This window comes from Scomber scombrus, chromosome 1 (genome assembly GCF_963691925.1).
Source record: "Scomber scombrus chromosome 1, fScoSco1.1, whole genome shotgun sequence".
NCBI classification, from domain to species: Eukaryota; Metazoa; Chordata; class Actinopteri; order Scombriformes; family Scombridae; genus Scomber; species Scomber scombrus.
This window is the reverse complement of record NC_084970.1, coordinates 21,450,908-21,470,142: the sequence shown is the minus strand read 5'-3', so window position 1 is coordinate 21,470,142 and position 19,235 is coordinate 21,450,908. Positions and strand designations below refer to the sequence as shown.

At 39.4% G+C, this 19,235-nt stretch overlaps 2 protein-coding genes across 2 annotated transcripts in view; both read left to right on the top strand.

Annotated features, from left to right (window-relative positions):
* Window positions 1-10,964, top strand: copb1 (COPI coat complex subunit beta 1). The gene is made up of 22 exons (XM_062423174.1): window positions 1-129; window positions 1,742-1,886; window positions 2,372-2,601; window positions 2,958-3,127; window positions 3,234-3,348; window positions 3,448-3,540; window positions 3,653-3,790; window positions 3,974-4,093; window positions 4,472-4,579; window positions 4,687-4,833; window positions 4,932-5,077; window positions 5,955-6,051; window positions 7,094-7,254; window positions 7,354-7,474; window positions 7,562-7,789; window positions 8,201-8,380; window positions 9,022-9,166; window positions 9,305-9,424; window positions 9,534-9,679; window positions 9,945-10,034; window positions 10,193-10,348; window positions 10,636-10,964. Exons 2-22 carry the CDS (start codon window positions 1,796-1,798, stop codon window positions 10,693-10,695), a joined length of 2,862 nt encoding a protein of 953 aa, XP_062279158.1. The 5' UTR covers window positions 1-129; window positions 1,742-1,795; the 3' UTR covers window positions 10,696-10,964.
* A 3,815-nt stretch (window positions 10,965-14,779) lies between these two features.
* The window catches only part of rras2 (RAS related 2), a 31,741-nt gene continuing 27,285 nt past the window's right edge, over window positions 14,780-19,235 (top strand). The window contains exon 1 of the mRNA XM_062423164.1: window positions 14,780-15,194. Coding sequence (XP_062279148.1) covers window positions 15,093-15,194 — 102 coding nt within the window. The 5' untranslated portion in view covers window positions 14,780-15,092. The remainder of the gene's footprint in view (window positions 15,195-19,235) is intronic.

Here is a 19,235-nt window from a genome sequence, read left to right as displayed (position 1 = left end):
CTTCCACGTCACTAGGAAGTAGAGCCGAGGAGACAGCTCGCCCGTGGGAGCCTCTGAGGATTTTCACAGATGTAAATATCAAAACTGGATAACGAAGGCCACCTCGGAGGATAATAGACGTGCAATTAGGTATGTTATGCATTTAACTTAGTAATTACTCATAACTTATATTAGCGCTGTTCGACTTCCTGAGCCGTGGTAACGCAGCTAGCTGACGGTGGTGTCCTCCATTTCACTGCTGTTGGAGCAGAAGCTAAATTGGCGTTAGCTAACAATTGCTGATTAGCGATTGTTCATCATCTTAACTATAATCAATTGATTTGTCGACTAATTCATTGAGTTTTTCATTGTGTTTTTATGGAGGTGTTTTTTAGTACAACAGCGGGTGCTAACGCAGGTAATGTAACGCAGCTGACGTGTAGCTGCAGTGTTGTGTTACGCTGCGTGTCTTTATTTCACGACTTAACTTTATCATTACCGTGACATTGTAACTTCAGCTGCTTGGATAGTGGTTATAATGGCTCATGTGTTTTGCGATGACCACAGTCTTGTGCAGGTAAAAGCAGCGGTGGCGTTAAACATCAGAAAGTTATGCGAACCTCTTCATGTAGTTGTATTTTCTATCAGACAGATCAGCAGGTATTGAGCGTCTCCCTATGTCACGATTAGAGACGTGACACACAATCCTCTTTTAGCTTTTTTCGGCCATTTATTTCTACTTGATCAGTTTTAGCTCACCATAGGTTCAACTTACACTATCTAGAGCAGAGAGGTAGATAAACAGCGGCCCGTGGGCCAAATTCGGCCCTGCAGCAAACATATTTGGCCCTCTGAACATTCTGACATTTATAGTTTACATCAAAACTTTAATATAATTTTTGTCAAATCTACAAATAACAAAATAAACACCAGGCCTCTGTAAATCCCAGTTATTGTCATATAGTCTTGTTCATGTAATCCTGCCCCCACACCAGCAGAGGCATTGAAACTGTCATGCTATCTTAAGTCTAATAAAGCTTCCAGAAATTAAAGTTTAATATGTGAAATTCAACAGCTTTTGGCAGTGGAAGAGAAATATCTATATACTGCTCTGATGCCACTTTCCCTTTTTTTTTGATACAGTCTTTGTTAGTGTTGTAAATCTTATTTTATTCTTAAATGAATTAGAAAAAACTAGCCGCTGATCCCTGACCTAGAGCATCCACTCATAAGTGTCAAATCAGTGATATTGCTGTTTTGTTAAACTGTTCATGTTATTATGTTAAATGCATATAAAATACACACTAGTTATTCAGTATATATCTCTATATATTCGCATTATATCAGATAGTTTTCAAAATGCATCTATTTAAACGACCCCATAGGGTAGGACTAAGTAATATGGGGGAAAATGCTTCTACCAAGTTGGTTGCATTTATGTATCTCAATATTAAACTATAATACATTTTGGAAAATCTATTATATAAAGTGTATATTTATGAATACTGTCTGTATTTTGGCAATCCAGAAAATTAAGTACCTTTGCACTTTAAAAAAAATTGTTTCATGTTATCATCAAATGTGGTTGCTTTGTTTACATTATATTAATATCATTTTGCCCAGCATAAGTTTACAAGAGTGAAATGTCACAAATTTCATTCATGCAGATGCACGCATGTGTAGTAATTTCATATGTTTTCTGCATTCATAAATCTGTGTTCTCAATAATTAACTAAATCTATCGTTATTCTTTCTGTCACAGGTATTATCCAGTCAGTCACTTTCATTGGGATTCAAGGACAAACCCAGCAAGAAAATGACAGCTGCAGAGAATGTGTGTTACACTCTGATCAATGTCGCATCTGACTCAGAGCCCCCTTCTGAAGTCAGTCTGAAAACTGATCTAGGTAATTAATCCATGGTCATTTACCTTAAGTATCCATGCAGATAGTGTTGGGTTTTCCAGGATTTGAGATATCCTGCTCCAGAGATATCTGTTCATTTGTAGAGCTCACAGCATAATTGAACAGTAAAACATCCTCTTCACTCTTTATAGTCAGATCTCACTGTTGTTTGTTTTAAGAGATATTTCTTTGGAAAAGCAAATTACACTGAAAGTTTTTTACTGCAAAGTCTTCACAATGTCTGGAGAAGTTGTAACCTAAAGATGTTTGTGTTTTACTTGACAAATGACTATTATTAATTGATTGTATAAATATTCTACTGTTATACTACTTTTCTGTTCTTGCCTGTGGACAAATTGATTGTCTAATTATTTCAAAAAAAGGTGAAATCATAATGCATACTTGAGGACATGCTGATCATGTAGATGTTTATTTGATCAGCACATGGAGTAGATCGTAGTGTTTTTATCATGATTATGTTTCTACAGAAAAGGGGGAGATCAAGGCAAAGACCGAAGCCCTGAAGAAGGTCATCATCATGATACTGAATGGTGAGAAGTTGCCAGGACTGCTGATGACCATAATCCGCTTTGTGCTGCCACTTCAAGACCACACCATCAAAAAACTGCTGCTGGTTTTCTGGGAGATTGTCCCCAAAACAACCCCAGATGGCAAGCTGCTTCAGGAGATGATCCTGGTCTGTGATGCCTACAGAAAGGTATGCTAACTGGTATATCGATCAAACATTATGTGTAATGTAATGTGTTTATGACCATAACACTGTGAAAACAAAAGTAGGAAAGACATTTTTTTTTTTTTTTTAAAGTGCAGTATTTTTTGTATTTATCTGAAGGGATAGTTTAACACCTGTTTGGTAGAGTTATTTCGCTGCTGTGTTCACATAATTTCCAGAAAAACCCCAGCTGTTACTGCTAAAAAGCTAAAGTTAGTTTTTAGTTGATCTAAAGAGTGATAGCTACCAGCTTTTTAATGTTTAACTCTACAGAATATGATTTAATATTTTTTTAATCATTCAGCAGTCATCCTAACGTGAAAATTTACTTCCAATTTCAGGACCTGCAGCATCCCAATGAGTTCATCCGTGGCTCCACTCTGCGTTTCCTGTGTAAGCTGAAGGAGTCAGAGTTGCTCGAGCCACTCATGCCAGCAATCCGAGCCTGCCTGGAGCACCGACACAGTTACGTGCGCCGCAATGCTGTCCTGGCCATTTACACCATCTACAGGTAAAAGCTGTTAATATTTTCTTTTTTGTCACGTTTCCAAATATACAAATTGCATACTCTGTTCATCACAAAACAAACTTGACATGACAATATTTATTTTGTTTAGGAACTTTGAACATCTTATCCCAGATGCTCCAGAGTTGATCCATGATTTTCTTGTGAACGAGAAGGATGCCAGCTGCAAGAGAAATGCTTTCATGATGCTGATTCACGCAGATCAGGTTTGTGCCATATGGTCTCTCTTACAGTTATTCCTGTTGAATGCCACTTGATCCACAGTATCAATCTCTGACCTAACGTAAGTCATTCACGTCTTCCAGGATCGAGCTCTGGATTACCTCAGCACATGTATTGACCAGGTTCATACTTTTGGCGACATTCTCCAGCTGGTCATTGTGGAGCTGATTTACAAAGTGAGTCATGCCCTTTATTGCTTTAATTCCAGCTGTGTAGAACAACATCGTACTGTCACAACAACTGCTGAATTTTTAAATAAACTATTGCTTCTTTTGTTCTCTCCGTTAGGTGTGCCATGCGAACCCCTCTGAGCGTGCTCGCTTTATCCGTTGCATCTACAACCTGCTGCAGTCCTCCAGCCCAGCTGTTAAGTATGAGGCTGCTGGCACTCTTGTAACCCTCTCCAGTGCACCCACAGCTGTTAAGGTACATCAGCAAGATTTTGGCAGCAAGTGAATGTCATATATATATATGGATGTTATATTCAGAAATCTAGGACAAAGAAATGTCTGCATTGTACTGTGCTTGATGTTTGTGACTGTTGGACCCATTAGCAATGTTGCCATTCTGCTCCCTTCTCTTATGCATTTTGTGTTTTGTTTCCTCCAGGCTGCTGCCCAGTGCTACATTGATTTGATTATCAAGGAGAGCGACAACAATGTGAAGCTGATTGTTCTCGACCGCCTGATTGAACTGAAGGAACATCCCACTCACGAACGTGTTCTCCAGGTACTTTGAATTGTGACTGTGGTTAGTTTTTGCTGTAAAAAAAATCAACGTACAAGCTTTCCTTATAATAATACATTCTCACCAATGATGTGTTTGTATTGGGATGCCGCACAAATTCCTATGTTTATTTTTGATTAGTGATATATATGAAACTAAAACATTTACTGTTAAACTGAAGATGCCAGCAAAATGTTTGCAAAAATTATACTGAAGTTTATGCAGTAAAAATCAGCAGAAAATATCAAAAAGATATCTGAACCTTGTAACCTTGTAGGTTTAGTATTAGACAATGCCAATACATGCATACATGCTGCACATACACAACATCAGCTCTGTTAAGATTTAAAATTTGGCTCTCACCTATGCCTACTTATCCAGGACCTCGTGATGGACATCCTTCGTGTTCTCAGCACCCCTGACCTGGAAGTGAGAAAGAAGACCTTGCAGCTGGCGCTGGACCTTGTCTCATCTCGCAATGTAGAAGAGGTCTGTTTCAGGCACAGTATATTTAAGCTGTTGCTGTTTATCTGTTGTCCTAAAGCAGACACAAAGGAAATAGACTGAAAACATCGTGACACCTATTTGTTTTCCAGTTGGTGATCGTTTTGAAGAAAGAGGTGATCAAGACAAACAACGTAACAGAACATGAAGACACTGATAAGTACAGACAGCTGCTGGTGCGCACTCTTCACTCCTGCAGTGTGCGCTTCCCTGATATGGCGGCCAATGTAATTCCTGTGGTGAGTTGCCCATCATTTCAGTACAGTGAAGAGGATGCTTTCAAAAAAAAATGTTGGTTTAATAATATTAAGATTTTCTTTTGTGTTATGATTTCCAGCTGATGGAATTCCTAAGTGACACTAATGAGGCAGCTGCTGCTGATGTGCTGGAGTTTGTGCGGGAAGCCATTCAGAGATTTGACACCTTGAGACCCCTCATCATCGAGAAGATGCTGGAAGTCTTTCACGCCATTAAAACTGTCAAGTAAGGTTTTATGAGCACATTGAGAAAATTTGGCTTAGCCTATTTAATTCAGATAAGTAGGCAAGTTCATAAATAAATGGTAAACCCTGAAAAAATGAAATTTACTTCATAAAAAGTCAGTATTACATGTAAAATTTGAGCTGAACAGGCAAATTGAACGTACTTCATTGTCTGCTGCATATTTGCTTTTTTAACAGTTTACGATTCACTAAATTAAGAAAATGTTTCATCTGAAATTATGTAATTAAATAAGGAAAAACGAAAATTAGACAATGCACAAAAAAGATAACATGAGTCTCCTTACATGAGGAACAAAATGTGGGATGATTTGCTCTCCTCCATGTAACTGTTAAACTGAGTCATTGTTATTTTTCTGTCAGTTCTGGCTCGGGCAGTATCAAGGTGTTACAGTATACCAGGGTATTTAGAAATCCTGAAGGTGTGATTTTCAGTACTGTCAAAAATACAAACGCTCTTTCTGTTAAACGGATACCAAGATGCTATGTTGAGGAAATATATTGCAGCGCACAGCTTCTGCCACCAGAGGTCAGTCTCCTCTTGTGGAACTGGCAGCTGTGCTGAAAAAAATGGCGATTGAGAGTGGTATGGAATCATGAAAATATTGCAACATACACCTTTCCAGCCACAAAAGCAATGTGTTACTACATGATTGTATTCAACTGGCAGTCTGGCCCCACCATCCTCACATCATGTATGTTAGGCCCACTGATGTGTTGGTAACCACTGCAGCAACAAGTGTCATCTGGTCACAATCATATCAGAGACTTGACAACTTATAAAATATACAAATTTGAGCATTTGGGAATATTTAGCACTTTGTTTGTTTGTGACAGTTGTTATTTTGTTCATGTTTCAGAATCTACAGAGGAGCACTTTGGATCTTGGGAGAATACTGCAGCACCAAGGAAGACATCCAGAGTGTGATGACAGAAGTCCGCAGGTCAATAGGAGAGGTATGTTTGTCCATAAGAATTAATGACAGCTCCTAGTATGGCTTTATTTTTGTGTCACATTAGGGAACGTTCATTAAGACTTATCTGAGTGTGCAGTGGGACTCTCACAAGCACATATTATATATTTGGAACGGAAAATATTAATCTGAGCAAACAAAAATGTGTCCTCTGCGGGTGCAACTCTGACTACATGCTCGCTCAGTGAGGCACAGTGTATATAAATGAACTACAAAACCAGCTAATCACAGACTGGGAGGAAGCAACTCTGATTGGCATTGGTTTTGCATTTTGAAAACAATGTAACAAGAGAGTAGTGGCGGTCTTTAACTTGAAAATACAATTTTAGAAAAATGAATAAATAATCTCAAAATAACTGCAATAAAAAAGCATTAACCAGTTCTCAAATTAACCAAAATGATACTAATATCATAATCAAACATTCACCTATATTCAAAAACGAAAAACAACAATTATTAACATTTAATTATTAAATTTAACAAGAACAACAAATAGCTCCAACAAAGAGAAGACAATGACAAAAAGTAATAATACAAACAGCACAATAATTTAAAAATCCTTCTTTCTTGATCAGTCCTTTTAGAAATCCCTCCCTTGCCTCTTGAGAAAGCAGCCTGATTGAATGCAAAACAGCCAATCAGAGTTGCTTCCTCCCAGTCTGTAATGGGCTTATTTTGTGGTTCATTTACATACAATGTGCCAACTTGAGCGAGTGTGTAGACAGGGTTGAGAGCACACGAGATGTTGAGCGAGAAGAGACGCTGTGAGCGAGCGTGCGGGTGCCTGTCATCGCACAGAGACTGAGCGAGCATGTAGTCAGAGTTAAGCGTGCACAGGACACATTTTTGTTTGCTCAGATTAATATTTTCTGTTCAAAATATAAAGTATGTGCTTGCGAGTGTCCCACTGCATGCTCAGATAAGTCTCACTGCACGCTCACTAATGTGGCACAAAAATAACACCATACCTAGCACAATTTAAATTGTCACAAATTTCTGACATCTGTCCCTCCCTAAATGTGCAGATCCCGATTGTAGAGAATGAGATTAAGAGAGAGACAGGAGAGGTGAAGCCAGAGGATGAAGTGAGTGCAGCTCCAGCCCAGAAGCTGGTGACAGAGATGGGCACCTATGTGACACAGAGTGCCCTCAGCTCCTCAAGGCCTTCGAAAAAAGAGGAGGATAGGTAAAAAAAAAAAAACACATTATAGAGCAATATCATTATTTGCCCATAGTATAATATTGCTTGTAGCTCACTCATTAAACACTGTTTTTGTTGTTGCAGGCCTCCACTCAGAGGCTTCCTGATGGATGGAGACTTCTATGTGGCAGCTTCCCTGGCCACTACACTGACCAAAGTGGCCTTGCGCTATGTTGCTATTGTTCAAGACAAAAAGAAACAAAATGTAAGTGTCCTCTCTTCATTTTTCTTTTAAAAATCATTAAACCAACTGCCTGTTGGTCTAATCCTGCTCTCTTTCTCTCCCTCGCAGTCCTTTGTTGCAGAAGCCATGCTGATCATGGTCACTGTACTGCACCTGGGCAAGTCCTCTCTGCCCAAGAAGCCAATTACAGATGATGATGTGGACCGCATCTCGCTGTGCCTCAAGGTCCTGTCAGAGTGCTCACCACTTATGAATGACATTTTCAACAAGGAGTGTCGCAAATCCCTGTCCCATATGCTGACTGTCAGACTGGAGGAGGAGAAGCTGTCACAGAAGGTAATGACCGTTGACTTAGACAGCTGAACTCACTACTTTACCTCCTGACAGTTGGGCAGAGCTGAAATGTCATCATAGAAAGCATATAAGTAGCAGAAGAAAACTAATTCGTGGTCTTTATTGCATATTTTTGCAACAAAGCTTTCATTTATCATCATCACATGTAGGCAAGTAAATGTTGTAAATGTTAAAGCCTTTTCTATCCCATGTCCCACTTTTTCTTCACAGGAACATCATTTTTTCACTCTGCCCATCCACAACTATTGAATTAGTATTATCAGGACCACATTTATTAACTTTTTTGTCCATTTTTTGTTTTAATTATATAATTATTCACTTTTCATAGTGTTCTTGATGTGTTTATTTTGAAAATGATCTGTTGACAGTATGTGTCTCTTATTCTGATCACAGAAAGAGTCTGAGAAGCGTAACGTAACAGTGCAGGCGGACGACCCAATCTCCTTCATGCAGCTGACAGCCAAAAATGAGATGACTTCTAAAGAGGACCAGTTCCAGCTCAGTCTGCTGGCTGCTATGGGCAACACTCAGAGGAAAGAGGCTGCTGATCCCCTGGCTTCAAAACTCAACAAGGTACAACCCAAGCACTGCAGTAATCATGTCATAGAAGAGAACTGGAAAGCATTTTGAAAAGAATAGTATTGTTGTAGATTCATTTTGAGCTGTAAACATTGTAATTGTTTGAAGATTAGATTGCAGTTTTGTTTTGCCAATTTTTTTGTTGCAGTGATAATGACAAGAGATTTTTTGACGTTAGTGTAGCATTTGCCTCCGCAGATAATGCTGTTCTGGATTGCATAGTGGGAGAGAGCACAGTTTTTTCTGTGTCTTGTGTTTTTCAAATATTATTATTTTAGTTTCAGTTTTACTTGGCTTTGGATATAATTGTATTGGAGTAAAGAATACACCGCTATGAGTTATCTTCTTTGATGCGTTATGCTGCACTGCTGTTGAAGTCTAATCATCCCAATTAAAAGATGATTCCGGATGATTACAACTTGATCTTATTTTTATGGTTCTGGCCATCATTTCTATCTGTAATAGAGAGACCAGAGTAGTAATAAATTATAGTTACCATTAAAGTGGATGGCAAAGGTTTCTCTAACAGAAATCTAGTTTTGTCGACTTAGTTTCTCTTAGTCCCTGACCATGTGGAGATATATTAGTTGTTATATAAATGATAATTAAACGCAATTCATTTTTGTTCATTCTAGGTGACCCAGCTGACAGGATTCTCAGATCCAGTTTATGCTGAAGCCTATGTTCATGTCAACCAGTACGACATTGTTTTGGATGTGCTGGTGGTCAACCAAACGAGCGACACTCTCCAGAATTGCACCCTGGAGCTCGCCACTTTAGGTTTGTCTACTTTATAATCACCTCATTGGGTTAATATACAGGCTCTGTTCTCCTGTAACAGATTCAAGGCAGTCACATTTGTGTTGTTACATTGCACAGTGTAAGCATTTCACTAAACTGAACTCATCCATCCTACAGGTGATCTCAAGCTGGTTGAGAAGCCTTCACCTCTAACTCTGGCTCCTCATGATTTCGCCAACATCAAGGCCAATGTCAAGGTGGCTTCTACTGAAAATGGCATTATATTTGGTAACATTGGTAAGAAAATTGGATCATTTGACCAACACAATTTAATTGATTCTGTGCTTGTGTTCCTTTTTCTTATTTAATTCTGGTGGCGGATAAATGTTTGCTTCTTTATTTCTAGTCTATGACGTGTCAGGAGCTGCGAGCGACAGGAACTGTGTCGTCCTCAGCGACATCCACATTGACATCATGGACTACATCCAGCCAGCCTCCTGCACAGATGCAGAATTCAGACAGATGTGGGCTGAGTTTGAATGGGAAAACAAGGTGAGCTTTGCATTTTATACTCTGTGGCATCTTCACAAAAATCACAATGATTGTTAGGCCCCATGATGTATTTATCAGGTTTGTTGTTTTTTTTCTTCTCTTTTCTTTATTTACTTGATCAACAAAATTGTGCTCAGTGAAAAGTCAGCAAAGCTTAATCATCCATGAATGAAGGAAACAAATGTATTTACATATGAACAACTAAATGACAATATTCAGGAAAACATGAAAAACACGCCCCTAAAGCAAACTGTCTACGTTATAGGTGACAGTAAACACCAACATCACGGATCTGAACGAGTATCTCCAGCATATCCTCAGGTCCACGAACATGAAGTGCCTGACTCCTGAGAAGGTTGGTAAAGTAGAAATGGTTTAAACTCGACAGGACTTTTAAAGATACTTAAAATATAAAATGTGTTGCTGGTGCATGTTTGTAAAACACCTGTGTAATGCTGATACTGTGTGTCAGTACAATGTTTTCAACTCTCTTTTTTTTGTCTGATGAATCAGGCACTGTCTGGCTTCTGCGGTTTCATGGCCGCCAACCTTTATGCTCGTTCTATCTTTGGGGAAGACGCCCTGGCTAATGTCAGCATCGAGAAGCCCATCCACCTGGGGCCTGACGCACCTGTCAACGGACACATACGCATCAGAGCCAAAAGTCAGGTGGGTCACAGCTGCTGCACCATGAACCTTTAGGCATCTGTGAAGTGAAGTCTTGGATAAATGTGAAGATTTTTAACCTCAAGTCATTTTTTTATCCATGAACAAGAACATTGATTATATTAGGACACTGATTGAATTGGAGTGAATGCACAAGGAAAGCGACTATATGAAATAACTCAGCATTTGACAGTGCCAACATGTGTCAAATATGTTGATCAAATGTATTAAATATGTTAATCTGCTGCATTTAGGCTGTTGCAGTAAATCTTCCCTTCTTCATTTTTCAGGGGATGGCCTTGAGCCTGGGTGACAAGATCAACCTCTCCCAAAAAAAGACAAATATCTGAAACAACTCTGATCCAGCTGATCCTTCTGACTTTGTAAAAGTCACCTGCTGTTCTCTTGTTTCACACATCTTCCACACCTTTCATTACAGCAAATTATGAACTCTATACAGTCAGTTGCTTCTGTGCTGTTTTTTTGTTATGTTTTTTTTTTTTTTTTTTTTTTTTACATCACCTCTGTCTGATAACTGCTTCTCAGTAATGTTCTTTCTCTGTCCCATTTAATTTTCAATAAACCTATGTATTAAAAGAAAGAGCAAATGTTGCTTAATGCTGTATTTACTGAGTCATTTCCTTAGAGGAGATGAGCTTGACTAATTCTACCCTTTGCCCACTCCATGCAGTTGAGATGAAATTCTAGTTGAGAATAAGGGCATTCTTGGTCATATTTTTCATTCATTGACTTTGAACCTAAATTTTGATTAAATCACTTGTGCTTCAAACAATCGAAACAAACAAAAAAGATACTTTTTAAAAATCATGATGGACAAGTTGATTACAGATTGTTTCTGCCTGCTTTCTGCATGTAGGAATATCATTAACTTAAGTATTTCATGCACTACTGATCTTTAAACGAGAGGCCATGTGCTTGCATCAGCATGCTAACATGCTAGTGTGTTATTGATTTACATGGACCCAGTTTGTTTTTGTTTTTTTTAGAGTTAGCATACAAACATTTGGTAATTAGCTCTTAATACAAAGTACAGCTGAGGCTGTTGGGAATGCCTCAAGTTTTGCAGCATTTTACAGCAAAGTATCCAGTATTTGTTGAGGTATTTCAGTACAAATACTACAAACTCAATCTCATTGTGGTGCTTGAGGAAAAAGCAGAGAAACACCAAAGTCATTAAAAAACATCCTCTAAATATATGTTGTAAATTTCATGGCGATCCTTAAAGTTTGAGATATTTCAGCCCGAACCACAATTGTCAACCTCATGGTGGCGCTAGGAGAAAAGTCAGGGGTTCACCAAAGTCAGTAGGATTCATCATATATGGACCATGAAAGTTTGTACAAAATTTTATAGCCATCCATCTGAAATTCATCAAGATATATCAGTCTGGGCCAAAGCGGTGGACTGACAGATTGCCATTCCTGGAGCCATGCCGCAAGCATGGCTGAAAACTGTTGGAAGCGTGAGGCTAGGAGGCATACTTCTGTGAACAGGCGCTGTTAGTGTGCTTTCTCTTGGAAAGTTGCATGTACATTTGGCATGATGGTGGGTGTTAAGTAGGTGATTTCAAAGAGACTTAGTAGTTGTGTCCCTAAGTGGAGGAATTCCTGCCTGAGGCTCCTGCTGTCTGCAGCTCCATAGCCGTGGATGTGGCTCCAGGCACTAAATGGAATTCCTCAGATGCCTCTGGTGATATGTTGCACAGTGTGAAACTGATTGAAAATGTTCCTGTCAGGGCCTCCAAATTGACAGTGACATCACAAAATATATATCTTTGTCAGGCAATTTTTATTTTAACATAGGTGAGATATTGCAGTGATTTCAAAGGTACTTGCAAAGCCATATAAAGGTTTAGTGTGACTCTGATAATGAGATGGAGATGGATTAGTGTTGGCACAGAGCTGCATATTCCGCATGCCCTCTGGTTTATGATTCATGAGTAAAGGGACATTTCTGGGAATATGCCAGATTAAAGGGTCACAACCCTGGTCATACATTAACAATATCTGTGAAATCTGTCTCTCCGGGGGGGTTACATAAAGGCTGAAAGGTGACTTTGAGGTCGGAGCTTCAGCTGTGAAAATAAACAGTCGGCTATCAGGCAACTCATCTACTGTGTGTGGTGTATAATCTCTTTGGATTTAGTGTTCATATTACCCATAATTATCACAATCACAGGTAAGCCCCATATCCCCAAGGTCTGAGCTCTGCACCTTGTGTTTCCTTTATGTTGTTTTCTCTTTTAGAAAACTGTTGGGTAGATTGTGATCTCCTCAACAATGCATCACAGTGTAATTCTTTAATTCCTTATAATGTTTTAATGTTTAACTGTATGCTGTGTCTATGGAAAAGGGAAGTTATGGTGAATTTATTCAAAGTGGCTTTGACGTTTCATTTCCTATGGTAGGCCTATGTTTTAAATATTGTATTTCTATGGGGACTTGGAATATTGCTGCAGTACTTTTACAGTATAATAATTTTTCTGAGTTTATTTTGCACTCCTAACATGCTTGTATTCAGCATGTTATGCCTCTATAGTTGAGGTGTCAATGAATCTGTGAATCAATGAGATAACTATTTCTATTAATGTTAATTAATATTCACTTTAAGGCTTTTAATCAAAACTTTGGTGAATACAGCAGTGCACAGTTTACAGTCTTTTGACACTAGATGGCGCCCCGGCTGTCAGCACACAGTGGTGGTATTCTGCATAGTTCAGTGTTGTAATAAGATTTGTCTTAACATGGCATATAGTTGACGTGTTGACATAATAGCAGTCATGCTTGCACATGCTGAGGTAAAGTCTGTTGTTTTAGATATACGGCCTGATTGACTAAGTCTCCACTACAGGCTGAATGTCAGCTTTCTGCCAACCACAGTGACAGAAAATCAGAGTTCTTCATTTTTTATTTTTACCTCAGGGATGAGTTAACATGATGTCACATGCTCCAAAATACAAGACAAACATCACAGTGAGGAACTATATGTACTGCAAATGACTAACAAACAGAAACCTTCTGCTTTTGTGAAAGGGGCTAAAAGTCAATGTAATAGGATGTTGTCACAATATCCCAGTGAATTCATAGCTCAGATGTCACAAAAGTGATTAAATTGAGTTAAATATATATATATCTATATCTTGTAAGATTTGTTGTGTATAGCTATTTTTAAAAGGCCTTTTTATTAGCCTTTTAAAACATTTTCTTTAGTGGCCTATTTTTATTTTTATTTTTTACAGTTACTTATGTTCTCCATATCGAGATCAAGCCAAACACATGTTTGTAAGATATACTGAGCATCAATTTGATATGCAAATGTTTAAACATGACAAATACTCAATTTGAAGGAAAAAGTTAAAATTTCTAGACATTTATGAAAAACTTTGTGATATCAGAGGGGAGAAAATGTAGCCTTCCAGATATTAAGAAAAATTGATGGTCCTCATATGGGGGTTGGATATTTTCAAAATGTCATGAAGTATCTGCAGTAGCTATGGTATAATCAATTTGGGGCATTATTACAATGAAGAAGTGATTTCTTTTTGTATTTCTTTTTTTAGAGCAAAATACAAAATCAGCAAATCTCACAGTTACAAAAAGGCGTCATGGCAGGCATCGTGCCTGATTTCAGGCTTAAAGGGGTTTTAAATGAATATAATACTTAATTCAATACATTGTTCACATTTCCTCCTGAACAACTTTTCAGGCTCACAAATCTGTCCTTGCTTAACTCCCTGATGATATATTGTTAAAAACGGTCATGGAAACTGTGATATCAGAAAACCAACAATATCTTGGATTTAATGCTTTACTTCTTATCATTATAGAATGAATAGTGTTTCCCATAACTATTTGTGTGAGAGACAGGAGGAGTCAAATCTCCACATTTCCCTGAAAGATCTATACTTTGTGAATTCCTGGTTTTTACAACATAGTAATAAAACTGGGACACAAGATGTGAAGACTTCGAATTTTAAAGAAGAGGGGAAAAACCTACTTAAACAAAACACTGCTGGAGGTTTTGCATTAAAATGACAGCTGCAGGACACTTTTACTATCACTGCATAATTGGTTGTAATTGCAGTAAGATCAGAATGGTTTTGTGCGGTTAGGCTGTGTTTGGGGACAGGAATGTGTCTGCATGATATTAGTCTCAGGACAGGACTGCAGGGTTATTTCTCTATAGGCTATATGTGTGTGTGTGTGTGTGTGTGTGTGTGTGTGTGTGTGTGTGTGTGTGTGTGTGTGTGTGTGTGTGTGTGTGTGTGTGTGTGTGTGTGTGTGTGTGTGTGTGTGTGTCGGTGTGTGAGAGAGAGAGAGAGAGAGAGAGAGAGAGAGAGAGAGAGAGTAAAGGGGAGGGGAGGGGAGGGAAAAGGGGTGGGGGTGTTTCAAGCAGTCACACATTGCCTGTAGAAGGGCCCCTAGCGCCAGACATTAGTACTGGTCTGGCTGATTACTCCTACTATCGGATCCACATCTTGAACATCGTAGTGTTGTCGAGACTAAAACACGGTCAGGCGTATGGACAGGCGGCCGTAGCTCCGGGATCCCTCCCTCTATCCACCCGTGCTTCAAAAACGGACTACATCGACGAGTCATTTTTTGGCACCCGTTTGGCACATTTTTCTGCGCTGCGCTCTCTCCACTGCAGGGCCTCCTCAGTTCACAGGAGAGAAAAAAAGTGGGTGTTTGCTGCTCACTGGTGTTTCGGCATCGAAGTGTCCTCGATGGCTGGCTGGAAGGACGGCTCGGTGCAGGAGAAGTATCGGCTGGTTGTGGTCGGAGGCGGCGGTGTGGGGAAATCAGCCCTGACTATCCAGTTTATTCAGGTCAGTCGCCTTCGCCCTTTATGAATTTAGCCATTGCTTTGATTTCCCTGTTTATCCGAAAACACAGCAAAGAGAGAGGGACAGAGAGAGAGAGAGAGTGAGAGAGTGAGAGAGAGTGAGAGGTATGGGAGAGGCCAGGCACGGGAACCCCGTAAGCAGATACCGGGGACTGTTTTCTCCTCCACTACTTTGCTGAGGCCTACAACTATTTACTGGGAGATTGTAAGAGGAGCTTAGGCTGAGGTGGTAAGTGTTAAATTGTGAATTAAACGAGGAAGGACGGCTGTCACTTTAACGATTTCTGAGAGATCCACTTCCACTTTGCAGCTTTTATAGCCGCCAGTCAAAAGAGAAAGGAAAGTGGGTCTGCGGAGCTCCCGAGTTGTCCTATTTTACTAACTTGGTATGCAAAGTTAAGTAGCGGATTTAGACTTGCAGCTTAGTTGTGACAACTCTCACATTTTTGTGTGTAATGGCCCACAAGCTAGAAAACTGAAGACATAAAGCGGTGCTGAAGAGAGAATAATGCAGACGAAAGCTGCACAAAAATCACATTATGAGAAGAGTGGCAGTCCTGATATCTGCAGAGAGGCAACAAACTACAATTAAATTTATTTTTGGGTGCCAGCAAACTGTTAACATTTCATTGGAAATGTGTGAACTGGGCAGAAAATCCGCTCGGGTTGAGTGATTGTAAGCAGCAGCAGCAGCAGCACAATATGTCCATTGAAAGATGATTAACTTTGTGTTCAGATGATTTTTACTAAGGCAAGCAGCTGCTGAATTCATTTCATTGTGGATAAAAGATACTTCCACTTTAACGTAAATGTTCTTAGAAATAAAACTTAATACTTCCACAGCTGGAAATAGAGTGTCATCATCAGTTTGATATTAGCCTACTTGAATACTCATCTGTGTCAGATATAAGAGGCATGTAAACAGTTTACCTCCCTGAATCCCTGGTTGCATTCCAGCACACTGCAGATGTACCCTGCCTCTCTTTGACTTTCCAGCCTTTCATAATACTCATTTAGTTGAGGGCTCCTTTTCCAAGGGCCCACACACACACACACACACACACACACACACACACACACACACACACACACACACACACACACACACACACACACTCAGTCATGTTACCATCACTTCAGAGGACATTACAGTGGCTCAAATGAACTTACATCCAAGTGTTCACCATAAAATTATTGCTTTTTGTCCATGGAGACAAATCCCCACAACATGAGTGTGTATAAAGAGTTACGTCCCCACAACATGAGGAATACCTGGCTGGTACACACACACACACACACACACACACACACACACACACACACACACACACACACACACACACACACACACACACACACACACACACACACACACACACACTATATGAAGGGAATGACAAACTTTGCCCTTTGCCTTGTGAGCGTTTCCCCCCCTCGTGTCTGTGTGTTATTGATGCTGGTTCTTGCTTCCAGGAGACCAGACTGCAGGCAGCTGCATGTCTCCACACTGTCAGACAATAGTGGGCTGGCACACGTTTCAGAGTGGGGGTGAAAAGCTTGTGAGTGTGTGTGTGTGTTGGAGGGAGTTGAGTCTAATGAGGGTTCAAAAAGCTCATTAACTGCATACCAAGTAAAAAGGGATCAGATAACTGGCACAGATTTTTGCCACCATATCCTATTGATCCTACTGACCTGAAGTAAAGAATCATTTCAAGCTGAATATGAAACACACTCAGAGATCATTTTGATTGAAAGTGTTGTCATTTTAACAACTGCGCCACCACTCAGTGTCACTGACATTACCTGAATTATCTAAAAAATTTCAAAAATATTAGTAGCTAGAAGATCATACTTTACATCCACTTAAATTAAAACTAGTGTTTTATCATTGCATTAAGGTGGATTTCTATGTAAATTTATAAATAAAACCTCAACTAAGGATACCAGAGCTCCAGCTACAGCCATGCATTGATCAACTAATTCAAAAGCATATTATTTCAGCTGGGTGAAAGAATTTGAACACTTCCTGCCGATGTTTTTCTTTTTTAAAGACATTATCAAGCTGTCTGCATTACACTTCTGCCATACATTTTTATTTGGGAAGTAAACAGGGTATCAGCCATCACTTTGATTTGGGATTTTTCTGGAAGATCAACCTTAATATATATTTTTTTTGTGCTTAGTTTGACCTATAGTTAATTTCCCCTCACGTTCTTCTGGCATATCTGGTGCCGCAAAAGTGCGAGCAATTGAGATGTTGACAGCACGAGGAGAACCTACATCCTCTTCAGAAGTTTCTAGAAGTTGCCTGCCAGGGGAAAGGACTAACAGCTGCTTGTGAAGTCGAGGCTTTCCCCAGAACTGTTGAGTGGTGGGAGTTTGGTGTGGGGGGCGGGTGGTCTGTGTCAGCCTGGGTGGGTTAATGGTCATGGACCATGTGGAATTTGACCCTTTGGCAAAGGAAGTCCCTACACTGCTGCTCCTAGGACCTCCTAGTTTTGTATGGAAAAACATGACCTGCTTCCTGAATCACTGGAACTACGTGTGTGTGTGTGTGTGTGTGTGTGTGTGTGTGTGTGTGTGTGTGTGTGTGTGTGTGTGTGTGTGTGTGTGTGTGTGTGTGTGTGTGTGTGTGTGTGTGTGTGTGTGTGTTAGTGGTGATCTTGACAGATTGTTGAAGTGTTTTGCCAAAAATATGAAATACTTGACATAAATATTGCCATGAATTATGGCAATATTGCTTTTATGACATGTTATAAAATTGTAACACACTTTACAGTTTAGACCAGGCCATGTATACTGTAAATACTCAACTGAACAAAACAGTGCTGCACCTAGTGTCAAAAGTCTCTTCATAAGCTAAAAAACTCCTCGTCTGCTGGTTAGCAGCGACTGTTGACAACACTCTTGTCTGTAGACAGTTTAAGCTCTATTACTTTCCTTTCATGTTGTTGTGTACTGAGCAGCTGATTAGAAAATGTATCATCATTTAATATCCTGCCATCAGGTTGGCAAGTAGTTACTATTAAAAATAGGCCAGTAAAAACAGGCAACTTGTGGTGGTTTTGCAAACAGTCTGCTTTTACTATCCAAGCATAATTTAATATAGGACAGGCACTCTCACAAATTGAATAGTAGTTGTGGCATCGTATTTTGTTGGCACATGGTGACACATTCACCATTTTAACGAGCATGTTTCAATCTTGTATGATTAAAAAATGTTGATACCAGTGCTACTTAAATACTTGAAATGTGATACTGATACCAAAATTATTTTTAAATACAGTATTTTGAGGAAGATTAAGATTATTTTTTTTAACAAAACCCATTTTTTATTTGCAAGATACTCTAATACATTAACGCTAAATGTTGCCTTAACACAAGTTGCTGAACAAAGACTTTCCTGACATGAAAATACATTTTAAAAAAGTTCAGGCTAATGTGACTGTAGAATAAGTAAGCAACACTAAGAATCCTTTTACCAACTTTTGATACTTTAACAATTACCAGATACTCAATTCTACAGGCACATTTCAGTCATTCCTAAAATCACAAAAGTTTGTTACCAAGACCCAATCTTGTGGGTGCTGAGCAGAGTCTGAGATGAACAAAAAAGAAATGGACTACAGTGCTGAGGCAGGGATTTTTGGGAGTTAGAGGATAAAAGATGATGTCGCTTGCAATAACAGAGTGGCAGGTCCCTGGGAGCTGCTGGCCACCCTAATGCCAAGCAGTTGACTCAAGCTGAAATAGCATTGGAATGACATAACATTGAGTCATCTGACAAAAGTTGTGGAACACAGTGTGTTGTTTAATGTGACGTCTGTGAGGGAGGAAGCGTCCCAAGTAAGGGAAAACATGACTCACGTTGGCCATGTGAAGACTGCATGTGGGGTAATGTGCGTATGTGTGCGTCTGTAGATTTGTTTTAATCTCAGAAATAATGGCACATCAAAAACAGATTCAATTTGCACAGAGTAACCAAAGAAGCTACTGGAATGACACAGCTCTATAATGAGATGTT